The sequence below is a fragment of the Myxine glutinosa genome, chromosome 4 (genome assembly GCF_964187855.1).
Source record: "Myxine glutinosa chromosome 4, kmMyxGlut1.1, whole genome shotgun sequence".
NCBI classification, from domain to species: Eukaryota; Metazoa; Chordata; class Myxini; order Myxiniformes; family Myxinidae; genus Myxine; species Myxine glutinosa.
The window spans coordinates 67,566,786-67,581,058 of NC_136264.1; the positions used below are offsets into that span (position 1 = coordinate 67,566,786).

The 14,273-nt window shown below is 41.7% G+C and overlaps 1 protein-coding gene across 2 annotated transcripts in view; it reads left to right on the forward strand.

Annotated features, from left to right (window-relative positions):
• Positions 1-1,674: 1,674 nt before the first annotated feature.
• Positions 1,675-14,273, forward strand: part of LOC137424713 (uncharacterized) — an 83,454-nt gene continuing 70,855 nt past the window's right edge. The window contains exons 1-2 of one of the 2 annotated variants that reach the window (XM_078775828.1): positions 1,675-1,796; positions 2,270-2,345. Coding sequence is in view for 1 of the 2 variants with exons in the window: in XM_068112453.2 (XP_067968554.2) it covers positions 5,362-5,517 (156 nt within the window). In the remaining variant the exon portion in view is untranslated. Of the gene's footprint in view, positions 1,797-2,269; positions 2,346-4,431; positions 5,518-14,273 lie in introns of those variants that run through there. The other variant, XM_068112453.2, reaches the window with a different exon arrangement.

The window sequence follows — 14,273 nt, forward strand, 5'->3', positions numbered from 1 at the left end:
CTGGACTTGCAGATATTTTCACCATGCCTATTCAGTTTCACTTGTGTACTTCCTTTCTTTGCAACTTATTTTCTCACCTGCCCTTTGTTCTCTCTCAACAGGAAAGGAGAGATGGGATATATATATATATATATATATATATATATATATATATATATATATATGTATGCAGTACCAATAAAAGGTCTACACCCCCCTTTCAATTTTTTTTTACCTTTTATTGCCTTATAGCCTGGAATTCAATTGCGTTAAATTAGGCTTTTCCACCTATATTTACACATCCTAACCAATAACTTCGAAGTGAAAAGCAATTTTAAACAAATTTCAGAAAATTAATTAAAACTACAAAACGAAAATATACACATACACACATATACACAAACATACACACATATACAGTATACACACATACACACATACATACACACGGACACACACACACGGAGGTGGATACTTTGAGATCTGGTGGATCTCCGTTCCATCTCCTGAGGCCCACCCACGTGTGGGGACAGCGGGCAAAAATAGCTTACATGCACATACACACACAAACACACACACACACAAACACACAAACACACACACACACACAAACATATACACACACAAACACACACACACACACACACACAAACACACACACACAAACACACACACAAACATATACACACACAAACATATACACACACAAACACACACACACAAACACACACACACACACACAAACATATACAGACACATATATATACACACACAAACATATACAGACACATATACACACACACACATATTATACACACAATATACAGACACATATACACAAACATACACAGACACATACACACACACATGCATAGACACATACATATACACACACACAAACATGTATACACACACATGCATAGACACATACATATACACACACACAAACATGTACACACACACATGCATATACACACACACACACACACACACACACACACACACACAGGCATTGAATAGTCCTGCAGTTTCTTGCCCTTCGGGGCGAGACGAACATCACAACATCAAAAGACAACACAATTAATCCTGTGGCCTCACCTAGACAGAAAAACCTACCACGTGACACCATAATATTACAGTTCACCCATCTGCTCTATCATTCTATAATTATACAATAAAACTGCAGTTGATCTTGAAAGTTCAGGTGTGACATCCATTTCCGGTATCTTCGCAATTAACGTTTGTTTTACGTGGGTATTAAAGGTACAACAGAGAATTCGCAATAAATCCTGATGTTAAAAAAGACCCGGGAATATCTAAATGATGATAAACAAGCACAGCCCCCTCGACGAAGTCATCACTGATATGCAGGTGACGAAATGTAGAACCGAAAGAATTCACAGGTGTGCACGACGTTCAACGTGAGTGGGCCGTCATTCCGTCCATTTGGAAGTGCGGGAGGGAATAATGAAGTAGACACCTTGTACGTGGGTGACATTGTAAGGGATCTCTGCAGGTGTGTCGAAGGAAACCTACCCGACCTTTGCTCATCATACTGATCCTCCCATTAGCGCCTTCCGGTCGCTGGTTCGTTGCCAGGTAAGGAGGACGGAGGGGGGGGGGGGGGGACGATGGTGGTGGAGGTGACAGCAAAGTTACCGACATCACACGCAAGCTGACTCACGGAAAGAACAGGTTTGAAAACGAGCGGGAACTTCCTTTGTGCACACATGGGCTACGTGCGGACTCTGTCTCCTTCAACGTGCCTTAAACACAAGGCCACGAAAGGTATCAGCAGGTGTACAGTGTGCACACAGGTAAAGAGCAAATATTTACTCTGGTGCAACGGGTGAAAACCTTGAGCAAATTCCTCACTTTGTGCCTACAAATTGATCGTCGGCATCCGATGGGGTTTTGCTTCGTTTTCTTGGGATGAAATTGTTTTGAAGTTTCAGAACGACGTTGTCTCGATACATTCATTGACAACCAGACATCATCTGAGAATGCAAAGCCTGTCCACATCAACTTTGTACACAAACTAAACTGGACAAAAACGAAAAATAATGTACATTTTATTAGTGTTCTCCATATTCTCATAATAAAGCTTTGTTAAAATTTGATGACAAAACTCAAATGATAAATTATTTAAATTTCAGGTCAATTGGATGAAAATTGATGATCTTAGGTGATGCTGACCTTTGACCTTTTGACAGAATTATCAATTTGTCTTCTCCATATCTTACTATAATTCACCAAATGTCCGTCCGTCTGTCTGTCTGTCCGTTCCCAGGTACCGCAAAAACGGCTGAACCGATCGCAACGATATTTTGGGTGGGTTATCCTGGGATCTCCTGGAGTAAAATAGGGTACGTTGTTTTTCCAATTTCAGCTTTGGCCTCCAGCATTTTCAGGTTTGGACACACACACACACACACACACACATATATATATATATATATGTACACACGATTACAAAACCACGTCTCCCGCTGCGTGTGCGAATGAATGTTTAGTAAGTGCTGTGATCTGGTCGATCTAAGGAGTCTCGCAAAGCCTCAAGGGGCCTCCATGGCGGTTATAGAGCAGGGAAGTATGAATGTGCAGACTCTGATTGGAGGCCACGCAGGGACATACGGCCTCTTCCACGGACTCGTACGATTGGGCCAGTGTATGGATACCTCGGTATTATTAACAAAATGACACACAGGTGCTTGTATGTTCGGGGAAAAGTTTGTTCGTAATCGAATTTATTATTTAAATCAATTGTTTTAATCGTCAGTCGGGTCCACTGCCTCTCTCTCTCTCTTCCTTACCCCCCCCCCCCCCCCCCATGTGATTTCCATTTCTCACCCAAAGCTCAACTCTTCCTTGCGTTCTACCTGTACCTGCCACTACCTTTCAAACTCGCAATATATTCAACCTATCCATATAGAACCAAACCTGGGGCCAAGGTAACATGTCCGCCCCTCGCTGCCCCCCGTGGTAGTTCCACGACGAACCCAACTACATGATTGACCAAGAAAGAACAATGAGAGATTGCAGCCACTCGCCAGGATGTTTTCCAGTGGTTTTTATGGCTTTTGTGTTGGAATAAATATGGCAGCCGAACCACGTGACCGATGACGTCATCATTATTTTATTTTTTTCTCCACTAATTTCTTCCTAGATTATGCTCAAGAAATTTCATCTTGATCAGATGAAGTTTTGTACTTGTCGAATTATGACGTCATAATGGAGGCACCTATGACATCATCATAAACATATTTTATTCCCCATGGATAGATAGTTCTTTACAATGAGCCATGTCTCAATTCTTTCTATTCAGCACTTTCGGAAAAATAAAGGTGCAATTTTTTTCGGTTTTTCCAATATGGCGACCGAACCACGTGACCTATGACGTGATAATTGCCATTAAAAAATTCTACAGGTGGAGTTGCATCTTTGGTGAAAATTTCCTGTCAATCGGACCAACGGTTGCAGAGAAAATCATATTTATTCTGTGCGGATAAACAGACAAACAAACAGAAAGACAGACAAAAAAACAGAAAGACAAACAAACAGAAAGACAAACAAACAGAAAGTCAAACAAACAAGAAGACGTCATGCAGAGCACGATACTTGCAAAATCCGGTCCCACCCCCCCCCCCCCACAATAATTTTTTTCCCATTGATACAGCAAATTGTCCATTTCCTCAAGATTAAAATTGACAATCTTGATCAAAGCTTGGGTCAACAGGAGGAAAATTGACTATTTTTCAGATGCAAATGATGATTTTGGAAGGTTGACCTTGAGTTGACCTTTGGTCTTTTGACCTCAAATAGTTAGTTTCCCTATTTAGTGACTCAATGTGCAAATGCTGTTCAATTTTCAAGTCAATCGGATGAAAATTGAGGATTTTTGAAACTTGGCCTATGTTGACCTTTTGGCCTATGTTGACCTCAAAAATAGTTGGTGGTTGAATTCATTGACCAGATATACAAGTCCCCTTCAAATTTCAAGTCAATCGGATGAAAATTGAGGATTTTAGAAATTTAGCAATGTTGGTGACCTTTGACCTATGTTGACCTTTTGACCCCAAAAACAATAGGCTTCTTGCTTTTGACCAACTCTACCATTTGGTGAAGTTTCGTGAAGATCGGTTGAAAATTGGGACCTGTAGGCCCGTGACAAACAAGCAGACAAACAGACAGACAGACAGAACCACAAACGCAACCGACCAATATACTTGAAAAATCTTCGATTTTACAAGTAACAAACGGATTAAAATGCAATATCCTCTCCTCAGGCGAGGGTAATAACAGCGGTTACCTTTTGGCCCGGCCAGAGTGCACGAGCAACGAGGATAAGGGGGTGGGTGGGGGTAGGGGTGCCGGGGTGGGTGGGGGTAGGGGTGCCGGGTTGGGCGGGACCCCGTTCACATCTTACAGGTAGATGTGTTCAAATGAGCAAAACCCCTGCGGGGCAGTTTGAGCGGGGTTCGGAGTTCATGCATAAAGACGTCGCGTGGACGGCGAAGTACCGGATCATCCACAGGATCAATACTGGGATCATCCACCGGATTGTCACCCCAGATCTTCCCACTGGATCGCTCTGCCGAATTGACCCCGGATCATCACCCGGATCGTCCCGTCGGATCGTCACCCCGGATCATCACCCGGATCGTCCCGCCGGATCGTCACCCCGGATCATCACACGGATCGTCCCGCCGGATCGTCACCCCAGATCATCACCCGGATCATCCCGCCGGATCGTCACCCCGGATCATCACCCGGATCGTCCCGCCGGATTGTCACCCCGGATCATCACCCGGATCGTCACCCCGGATCATCACATGTACCGTCCCGCCGGATCAACACCCGGATCGTCCCGCCGAATCATCACCCGGATCGTCACCCCGGATCTTCCCACTGGATCACGCCCCGGATCATCACCCGGATCGTCACCCCGGATCTTCCCACTGGATCACGCCCCGGATCATCACCCGGATCTTCACCCGGATCGTCCCGCCGGACCATCACCCGGATCGTCCCGCCGGATCATCACCCGGATCGTGCCGCCGGATCATCACCCGGATCGTCCCGCCGGGTCATCACCCGGATCGTCCCGCCGGATCATCACCCGGATCGTCCCGCCGGATCATCACCCGGAAAGTCCCGCCGGATCATCACCCGGATTGTCACCCCGGATTGTCACCCGGATCGTCCCGTCGGATCATCACCCGGATCATCACCCCGGATCACCCCCCGGATCGTCCCGCCCGATTGAGGCCAGATCGCCCCCTCCCCCATCCGGATCTTCCCCCTGGTTGTTGCCCGGATTGTTCCCCGGGTCGTCTCGCTGGATCTTCCCCCGGATTGTTCCCCGGATCATCTCGTCCTGCGATGCTCGCGCATGGGGAGAAGGCGTGCCGGGAGAGCGCCTCGGGCCGCGGAAGGGTTATGGGCGGGCGGATCTCCCGGCACGCAGCCTCGGTGTTTCTCGAGCCCAGAGGAGACGGACGTCGGAGCCAGCAGCCACACGCCGAGGACTTGGCGCAGGTACGCGCTACGGGGTCTCGTGCATTGAATTGTTTCACGGTCTGCTATGGTCCGCCCTGTTACATTTCGCGATATCAATGAATGCAATAAACCGTTTCACATCACAATGAACCGTAAGGTAAAACAAACGCAGGTGTTAATATATAATTATTCCCTAAATGCCGAGTGACCGGTCAACAGAAAGGCTTCGCTTTCCGATTCTTCCTTGGTGTGTCTGATCAGGAACCTTCCGTGGCGGGGTCCAGGTAGGCTATATATCACCTTCGAGCAGCTCATGCATCCATAAGAATTCCATGCCCTGGATAAGTCGTGCAACTCACTTTTACCAACCTGCACGAAACCACCTTGTTCCGAGTGTTAATTCTTAGCCCGATACCTGTACATCCTCAAACACGATTAGTCGCCACGTAACGTTAATTAGAGTGCACTTGTTAAACTTTGTTACCTGTATCGTTGGAGTCGATCACACCAACCAATGAACGTTAATTTATTGCCTGGTATGTTTTGATTGAAACGTTTAGACCATTAGTAATGCTACTCATACGACAGCCCCAATTATTCCCAAATTATTGTGGGGTCGGTTTAAGTTTTTGCCCCGACTTTCACGAACCGGCTGGCCAGGCATGGCGTTTGACTGAAGGTGGCAAGAATTTGCAAGGTCTTCAGGATGCTGACAAGACCTCACGGCCACTCCCCGAAAGACGATGTGGGGTCCTTAATGTCCATCGATGACAAGTGATGGCAGACTGGTCCTTTGGCTTAATTAACCTCCGTCCAATGGACAATGCACACACACACTGATGTATCGTCCTGGATGTAAAACACAAGACTGATAGTTTATAGCTGGGTCGACATGGCTGGACAGCCCTGGCTGTAAAAGGTAATCTCATTCAATAGAGTATACCTCCTAAGCTATCCTGATACTTCTATAGTATATGTATATATATCTGTGCAGTGTCTGTCCTGTGTTGTCACTGAACTACTCCCTCAAACGTTTGTGAAATCGTACCAAACTTCTGGTATGCACCTATCTCTCATGTGTGTATGTCCTAAGGGTATTTATTTTGAAAATTTGTTTTTTTCTTTTAAAAAAAATGTTGTTTTTTTCAACTTCAATTGTTTATAAAATGTAATATCACGTATATTACGAATACATTTGTGCAAAATAATTCATTGTATTATGATTGGTGCAAACCATGACAAAACAGCAACTCAGGTACAGACATCTATCTATATATATCTACATATCTATCTGGGCAGTGTCTGTGTTGTGACTGAACTACTCCCTCGAACTTTTGTTGCCGTGGTTGTGAAGTGTTTTTAATAATGTGGTGGTGAGGTGTTTTGAATTACGTTGTGGTGAGGTGTTTCGAATTACGTTGTGGTGAGGTGTTTTGAATTACATGGTGGTGAGGTGTTTTGAATTACGTGGTGGTGAGGTGTTTTGAATTACGTGGTGGTGAGGTGCTTTGAATCACGTGGTGGTAAGGTGTTTTTAATCACGTGGTGGTGAGTTGTTTTGAATTTCGTGGTGGTGAGGTGTTTTGAATCACGTGGTGGTGAGGTGTTTTGAATTTCGTGGTGTTGAGTTGTTTAGAATTACGTCGGGGTGAGGTGTTTAGAATTATGTGGTGGTGAGGTGTTTTGAATTACGTTGTGGTGAGGTGTTTTGAATTACGTGGTGGTGAGGTGTTTAGAATTTGGTGGTGGTGAGGTGGTTTTGAATTACGTGGTGGTGAGGTGTTTTGAATCACGTGGTGGTAAGGTGTTTTTAATCACGTGGTGGTGAGTTGTTTTGAATTTCGTGGTGGTGAGGTGTTTTTAATTTCGTGGTTGTGAGGTGTTTTGAATCACGTGGTGGTGAGGTGTTTTGAATTTCGTGGTGTTGAGGTGTTTAGAATTACGTCGGGGTGAGGTGTTTAGAATTAGGTGGTGGTGAGGTGTTTTGAATTACGTGGTGGTGAGGTGTTTAGAATTTGGTGGTGGTGAGGTGGTTTTGAATTATGTGGTGGTGAGGTGTTTTTAAATGATGTGGTGGTGAGGTGTTTTGAATTATGTGGTGGTGAGGTGTTTAGAATTAGGTGGTGGTGAGGTGTTTTTAAATACGTTGTGTTGAGGTGTTTTGAATTACGTGGTGGTGAGGTGTTTAGAATTAGGTGGTGGTGAGGTGTTTTGAATTACGTGGTGGTGAGGTGTTTAGAATTAGGTGGTGGTGAGGTGTTTTGAATTACGTTGTGTTGAGGTGTTTTGAATTACGTGGTGGTGAGGTGTTTATAATTAGGTGGTGGTGAGGTGTTTTGAATTACGTGGTGGTAAGGTGTTTTCAATCAAGTGGTGGTAAGGTGTTTTTAATCACGTGGTGGTGAGGTGTTTTGAATTTCGTGGTGGTGAGGTGTTTTGAATCACGTGGTGGTGAGGTGTTTTGAATTTCGTGGTGGTGAGGTGTTTTGAATTTCGTGGTGGTGAGGTGTTTTAAATTTCGTGGTGGTGAGGTGTTTTTAATATCGTTGTGGTGGGGTGTTTTGAATTTCGTGGTGGTGAGGTGTTTTGAATTTCGTGGTGGTGAGGTGTTTTGAATTTCGTAGTGGTGAGGTGTTTTTACCCTGCGCTCGCGAAGTTGAAGGTAGGGCTAAGCATTTGGGTCCGGACATACACGTACATACATGCGTACGTACGTATGTTCGTATCTGCATTTTAAAAATTCATTTTCTCGGCCACCGTTGGTCCGATTGACATGAAATTTTCACCATAGGAGGGCCTCCTCCTGTAGAATATTTTAGTGAATATTATGACGTCACAGGTCACGTGGTCCGGGCGCCATCTTGGAAAACCAAAATAACTTTGCACCTCTATATCTCAAAAACTGCTGCACAGAAATAATTGACACAGGTCTCATTGCAAAGAACTCTCTATGCGGAATAACATATATGAATGACGACGTCATATGAAGCTTGTATATATATATATATATATATATATATATATATATATATATATATATACTGTATATTTATTTATATATATATATATATATATATATATATATATGTATGTATGTATATATATATATATGTATATATATATATATATATATATATATATATATATATATGTATATATATATATATATATATATATACATATTGTTATGTCGGTGGGGTAGAAATACTTTAGACCAGGTAGATTTGTGTCGGTAACATGCTCCGACTGTCGTGAAGAAGAAGAAACACCTACATGTAATAAGTAGAGGATCTGTTTAGCCTGGATGTCGGATTAAGGTGTATTTCGTCCCCGTTACGAGGAAAGGGGCATGTTAACTAGTTATAGGGATTATGTTAACTACTTCCCTGTTTGTCGTTCCCTATGTGATTAATCCTTTGTCCCTTATGGCACCGCAATAGACACTAGTGAGAATGGCAATTAAAGCACATTAAATAATAATAATAAAACCACAGGAAGCTAGGCATCAAGCATTAGGGCTGACAACCCCGACTTGGCAGGCACACATAGCTCGGGCAGGCCGAGAACACGGCCCGAGGAGCCGTGATTGGCCAGGGCTCTTGATTGACAAGGAAGGACGGAGTAAGAAGCGGCGCGCTGATTGAAGAGAAGCGCCAATGACGTCAGAGGTGGGATGTAAAAACCGTGTCTGGCCAGGATTCTTCCTCTTCTCCCTCTTCTCTTGTGCCTACTTGTGCTTCTCGTGCTGGAGTGGAAAGAGCCGGTTGAGCGCTGATGATTCCCCCCCCTCCCCCTTGTCATCACGTTTTGGACCTCGGTGCGGGTGGTAGTGGGTTGAGACCTTGCTGGGGATTGTGAGGAGGCCGAGTTGCGAACGAAGAGCTGGGAATGAGGAATGTTGCGACAACTCCTGTTTGCTTCATGCTCGACTGTGCCAGGAGTGAGTGGACGTTCGGTGAGGCCTAGCGGCACGCGAACGGGCAGACTGTGGCCTACTTCCCATCAAGAAAAGAACCGGGTCCAGACTGGTGCTTGGGGTCGACGCCTCTTGACGAGACCCTCCCCACCAGTGATCAGAGCGAAGTAGACTAAAAAATCACACCATTATTTTCCAGTTCTTCCATCCCTTTGTCTGTGTTTAAGTCTGGTGTGGAGGATCCCGTTTAGGAATTTAGTTTTACTGTCACGTTTTCTTGTTATCGGCATTTCTTTTAATAAACCTTTTTGTTATTTTTGTACATTTTAAACCCGTTTTGTGAGAGTTTATTTTTCGCATGTTCGAGAACTGCCAGCGGACAACAGGTAAGACCCTTCATCTTCCCCTCCCCTTTCTTCCCCCGCATATATAAAATCCGCTGTTTGAACTGAATGCCCTGGAGTAATGCTCGATTGCCTTCCGTGATTCTGCCAGTGTTAACTGAGAGCAGTCATGCAACAACATATATATATGTCCATAAAGTCCTTCTGTAATTTTAAACTTTTCTAATTTGATGCACACATGATAAAAACTAAGTCATGTCACTCGGTGGAGCACATACCTCCATCTGGCTGAACAGTTTACATTTTGTATCCCACTGATAGGTCAGATCTGGATTCGGACCTGAACCAAAATCTAATCGGCTTGTTATTTTCGCCTAACCTACTCATCCACCAAGTTTGTCATAATCCGTCCACAACTATTTGAAATACCATGCCATATATCGTATATATCAAACAGACAGACAGACAATCAAAAGAGGACGTTAGGTGGTAACCTGACAGTTATGGCGAAAATCGAGACAATGAATAATTGATTTATTAATTGTATAATTAAAATAAATAAATAATAATTGTAAAATAATTATTTTCATAATCAATTGGCTAATAGCATACCTAAACCACCACTGTTTCATCCAAATCTGTAACTTTTTGAAAATCAAGTACCATAATTAATCGAATAATTAAATAATGAATCGATTAATTGATTAATCAATTAGATGGTTTTCATAGAATACTTATCCCTGCCAGTCAACTTGGTGCGAGCCAAATCTTCTGTTTTTGTAGGGGGTTTTTTCTTTGATCCAATATGGCTGCCAGACCACGTTACCGATGACATCATAAATTTACATTCTCCAATATAATTGTTGCGTAGATCACACTCAATAAATTTCAATCTGATTGGACGAAGCAAATAGCAAAAGCAAATATCAGCTTCCTAGCTCAAAAGATGCCTGAGATATTTCCCAGATGAGAAAGAAAATAAATATGTACTTAATAAATCGATAATAATGAAGTAACTAATCAAATAATTAATTAACAAAGAATAAAAAATACAGTTTTGGCCAAAGCACTTGTTTTCTATTGTGGACAACTTTTGAGCTTCCTAGCTCAACGGATGGCTGATGTATCACCTGGACAAACAAAGGAAATAACGTTGACCCTTGACCTATATTGTCAAAAAAACATTGACAGCCTCAATTTTGTCCTTCAGAATCCTCTGGTAAAGTTTCACGAAGATAGCTGAAAGCAATCGCGAGTTATCGTGCTTACAGACAATTAAACATACAAACATGCAAGCAAACAAACAAGAAAGGATCTCAGGCGATAGCCTGACAGGTATGATGAAAATCGAGAGAATCAATAATTGATTGATTAATTGCGCAATTAAAATAAATAAATAACAATCGTAAACTAATTAATTTGTTAATCAATTGGCTAATAGCATACCAACACCACCACTGTTTCATCTGTATCTGTAACCTTTTGAAAATTAATTAATGAAATAATTAATCGAAAAATAAAATAATTAATTAATTAATCAATCAAATAATTAAATAAGTAATCGATTAATTAATTAATCAACAAATCAAAATTCCCCTTACAGCCAAATCACTTGGTTATTGTCATGTCCAAATATCAGCTTCCTAGCTCAAAAGGTGCCTGAAATATTACCCAGATGAGAAGGAAAATAAATAAGTACTTAATAAATCGATAATAATTAAGAAATTAAGCAATCAATTGATTAATGAAAAAATGTTTAAAAAAAACTTTTTTCCAAAGCATTTGTTCACCATTGTGCCCAAATTTCAGCTTCCTAGCTCAAAGGATGGCTGAGATATCGCCCGATTGCCGGAAATATTAACCAGATGAGAAAGAGAATAAACAAGTACTTAATAAATCGCGAATAATGAAGTAATTAATCAATTACTTGATTAATCAAAAAATGTAAACGAAACCCCTTTCGCCAAAGCATTTGTTCACCATTGTGCACAAATTTTAGCTTCCTAGCTCAAAGGATGGCTGAGATATCGCCCGCAAAAAACGAGAGGGCCTTGACCTTTAACCTTGAACTTTGACCTATATATTCAAAAAACACATTGACAGCCTCACTTTTGTCCTTCCGAATCCTCTGATAAAGTTTGACGAAGATAGGTGAAAGCGTTCGCGAGTTATCGTGCTCACAGGCAAACAAACAAACGAGACAGACCGACATATGAGTTATCGTGCTCACAGAGTTTTCATGCTCTTGGGGCCAAATAAGCCCAAGAAATAAGAGATTTCCAAGAAATAATAAACACACAGACAGTGGTGAAAACATAAGCTTCATCTACCTTCAGTGACAGAGGTAACAAACTGTGAATGGCGCACAAAGGCATAATTCATCAAGTTTTGTTGATGTTAATGTTGTTTTTAATGTTGTTGTTATTACTGTTGTAAATCCACAATCGCCTGGGTTTCTTGACAAGTTGGTAAGGCAACTTTGATATGGGTGGTAAAGTGAACCACCACAATTACTGCCGTTATGGAACAGAAAAGCCACAATTCCTGCAACATTAAAGATAATCATCAAAAATCAGTCTTGTTTTCTCTCAGGGAGTCGCACATCATTGGTCCTTTCTTTTTTTTGGAAGAAGCAACGGTCAATGATTAATGTCACTTTGCAATGTTGAAGAATTTCTTTGTTCCCAAACTACGACAATTAAATCTTTCACATATCAACTTGTATCAGCAACACTAGACTCCATGCCACTATGCTTCGAATGTGTGACGGTTCTTGAATGATGTCTTCCAAGACCAGTTGATCAGTCGACGTGGACCAATTGCTTGGCCCCTCCTTTGCCTGTCCCCATTTGACTACATTTTACGAGGTTATATAATACAGTTGTTTGCTCATCAAAACCACGTTATTTGGATGAAAATAAGGCTACGATCACAAATACAATTAATGAAATTACTCAGCAACAACTGGAGAATTAGCTTATCAAATGAGCACATGGAAGCTCATCATTTGTTTTAAAATGACAGGATGCTGTGCCGTGCGACGCACCAATAGATTAGAGGAGGGATTTAAAATGTATCGATTCACAGGCACTCAATAACATCAATCCATCATTCGCGGGTTAATCCATCAATCGTCAAATAAAAATTGCAACTGTGTCTGAAGGAAGCGGTTCCGTTTGCCCTTTTTAGTATGAAATAGGCAAAGCCTCAAAACGAACAAAACCCATTAGAATTACCCCTTTTACATTGGATTGAAAATAAAAGGTTTAAAAAAAATTCTTCTACAGAACCGCTTAATAGATCGATGTGAAACTTCATACATATGATCGTCTAGCCATGGGGAATATAGTTTGAATATTTTTCATATTCACTACATTGATGCCATTGGGCCTTAATTTGCACAAAAGTGGTCGTTAAATATCCTAAAATTCAATCAATAATTGATAAAGCTATCGATAATGGCAATGTATGTGATTATAATAGGGTATGGGCCATTATAACAGTGGGCCATAATTGCGTGTTCAGTTAACAATGGTATTTTTGTTTTGAATGAGTGCATGAGGTGGGACTAATGTGCACTGCCGAGTGTGACTGCCAACACAGATGGGAATGTCAAAAGGGTGAGAATGTTGATCCGATCTGACTGATGTCCGAAACTCCAATGAAAGGAAATCATTTTGCATCAATAGAGGAGCTCCAGAGAGCTGTGACCAACTTCCAAGGGTGCTTTGTAGCATGGTAGTGATGTTGGCAGGCTGTATAGACTCCCAGAGTAATTACTTTGAAGGTGACCACTAAACATAATTAAATAAATTGCAATAATTTTACAATAAATTTTCTGTTGCTTTAATCCTGGAACTTTATGATCGGACGTATTCTGGAGCCGAAACTCCAGGAATTACATTTTTCATAAATGAAAATGAATACATGACTTTGTTTGGTAAACTTATTAAATTGTAAAGGTATATGTGCACACAAAATAATTTAATATGAAACTAATTAAATAATGCAACTATCACAGAACATGGCTATATGAGCAGAAAGAAAATATTTATGGTATGAATGACTAGTTTATAGCTGGGTTAGGTTTTGAGCCCAGGCTACACAGGTTAGAGGCAAGTGTTCAGTTCCTTTGGGCCATCCTATCAACCATAGAACAACACTGTGAACGTCAGAAAAAGGGCTGCTTTAAAAGTCCACTCTACATATCAAGTACAATTAAATTACATGTCTAAATGTAACAATTCTTCAAGTGCTTCCCATACGAAGCCGAATTGATATACAGCAAATGACACATTGATCAATACAATTGATTTTATGGAAATTTAGTTGGTATCCATAAATAGAGAATTTCATTATACGGGTACACCCGCACACTACGGGAGGGGCAGGAAAGGTAATTCCTCTTTGGGGTAGATAGATTACAGTCGATCTATGGTCGGGTCTCAAGAACATTGGGTGTGTGTTCATTTACCAAGTTTCTTGTGGAGAGATCGCCATTTGGTTGAAGCATTCGAGCAAGCGCTCCATTCAAA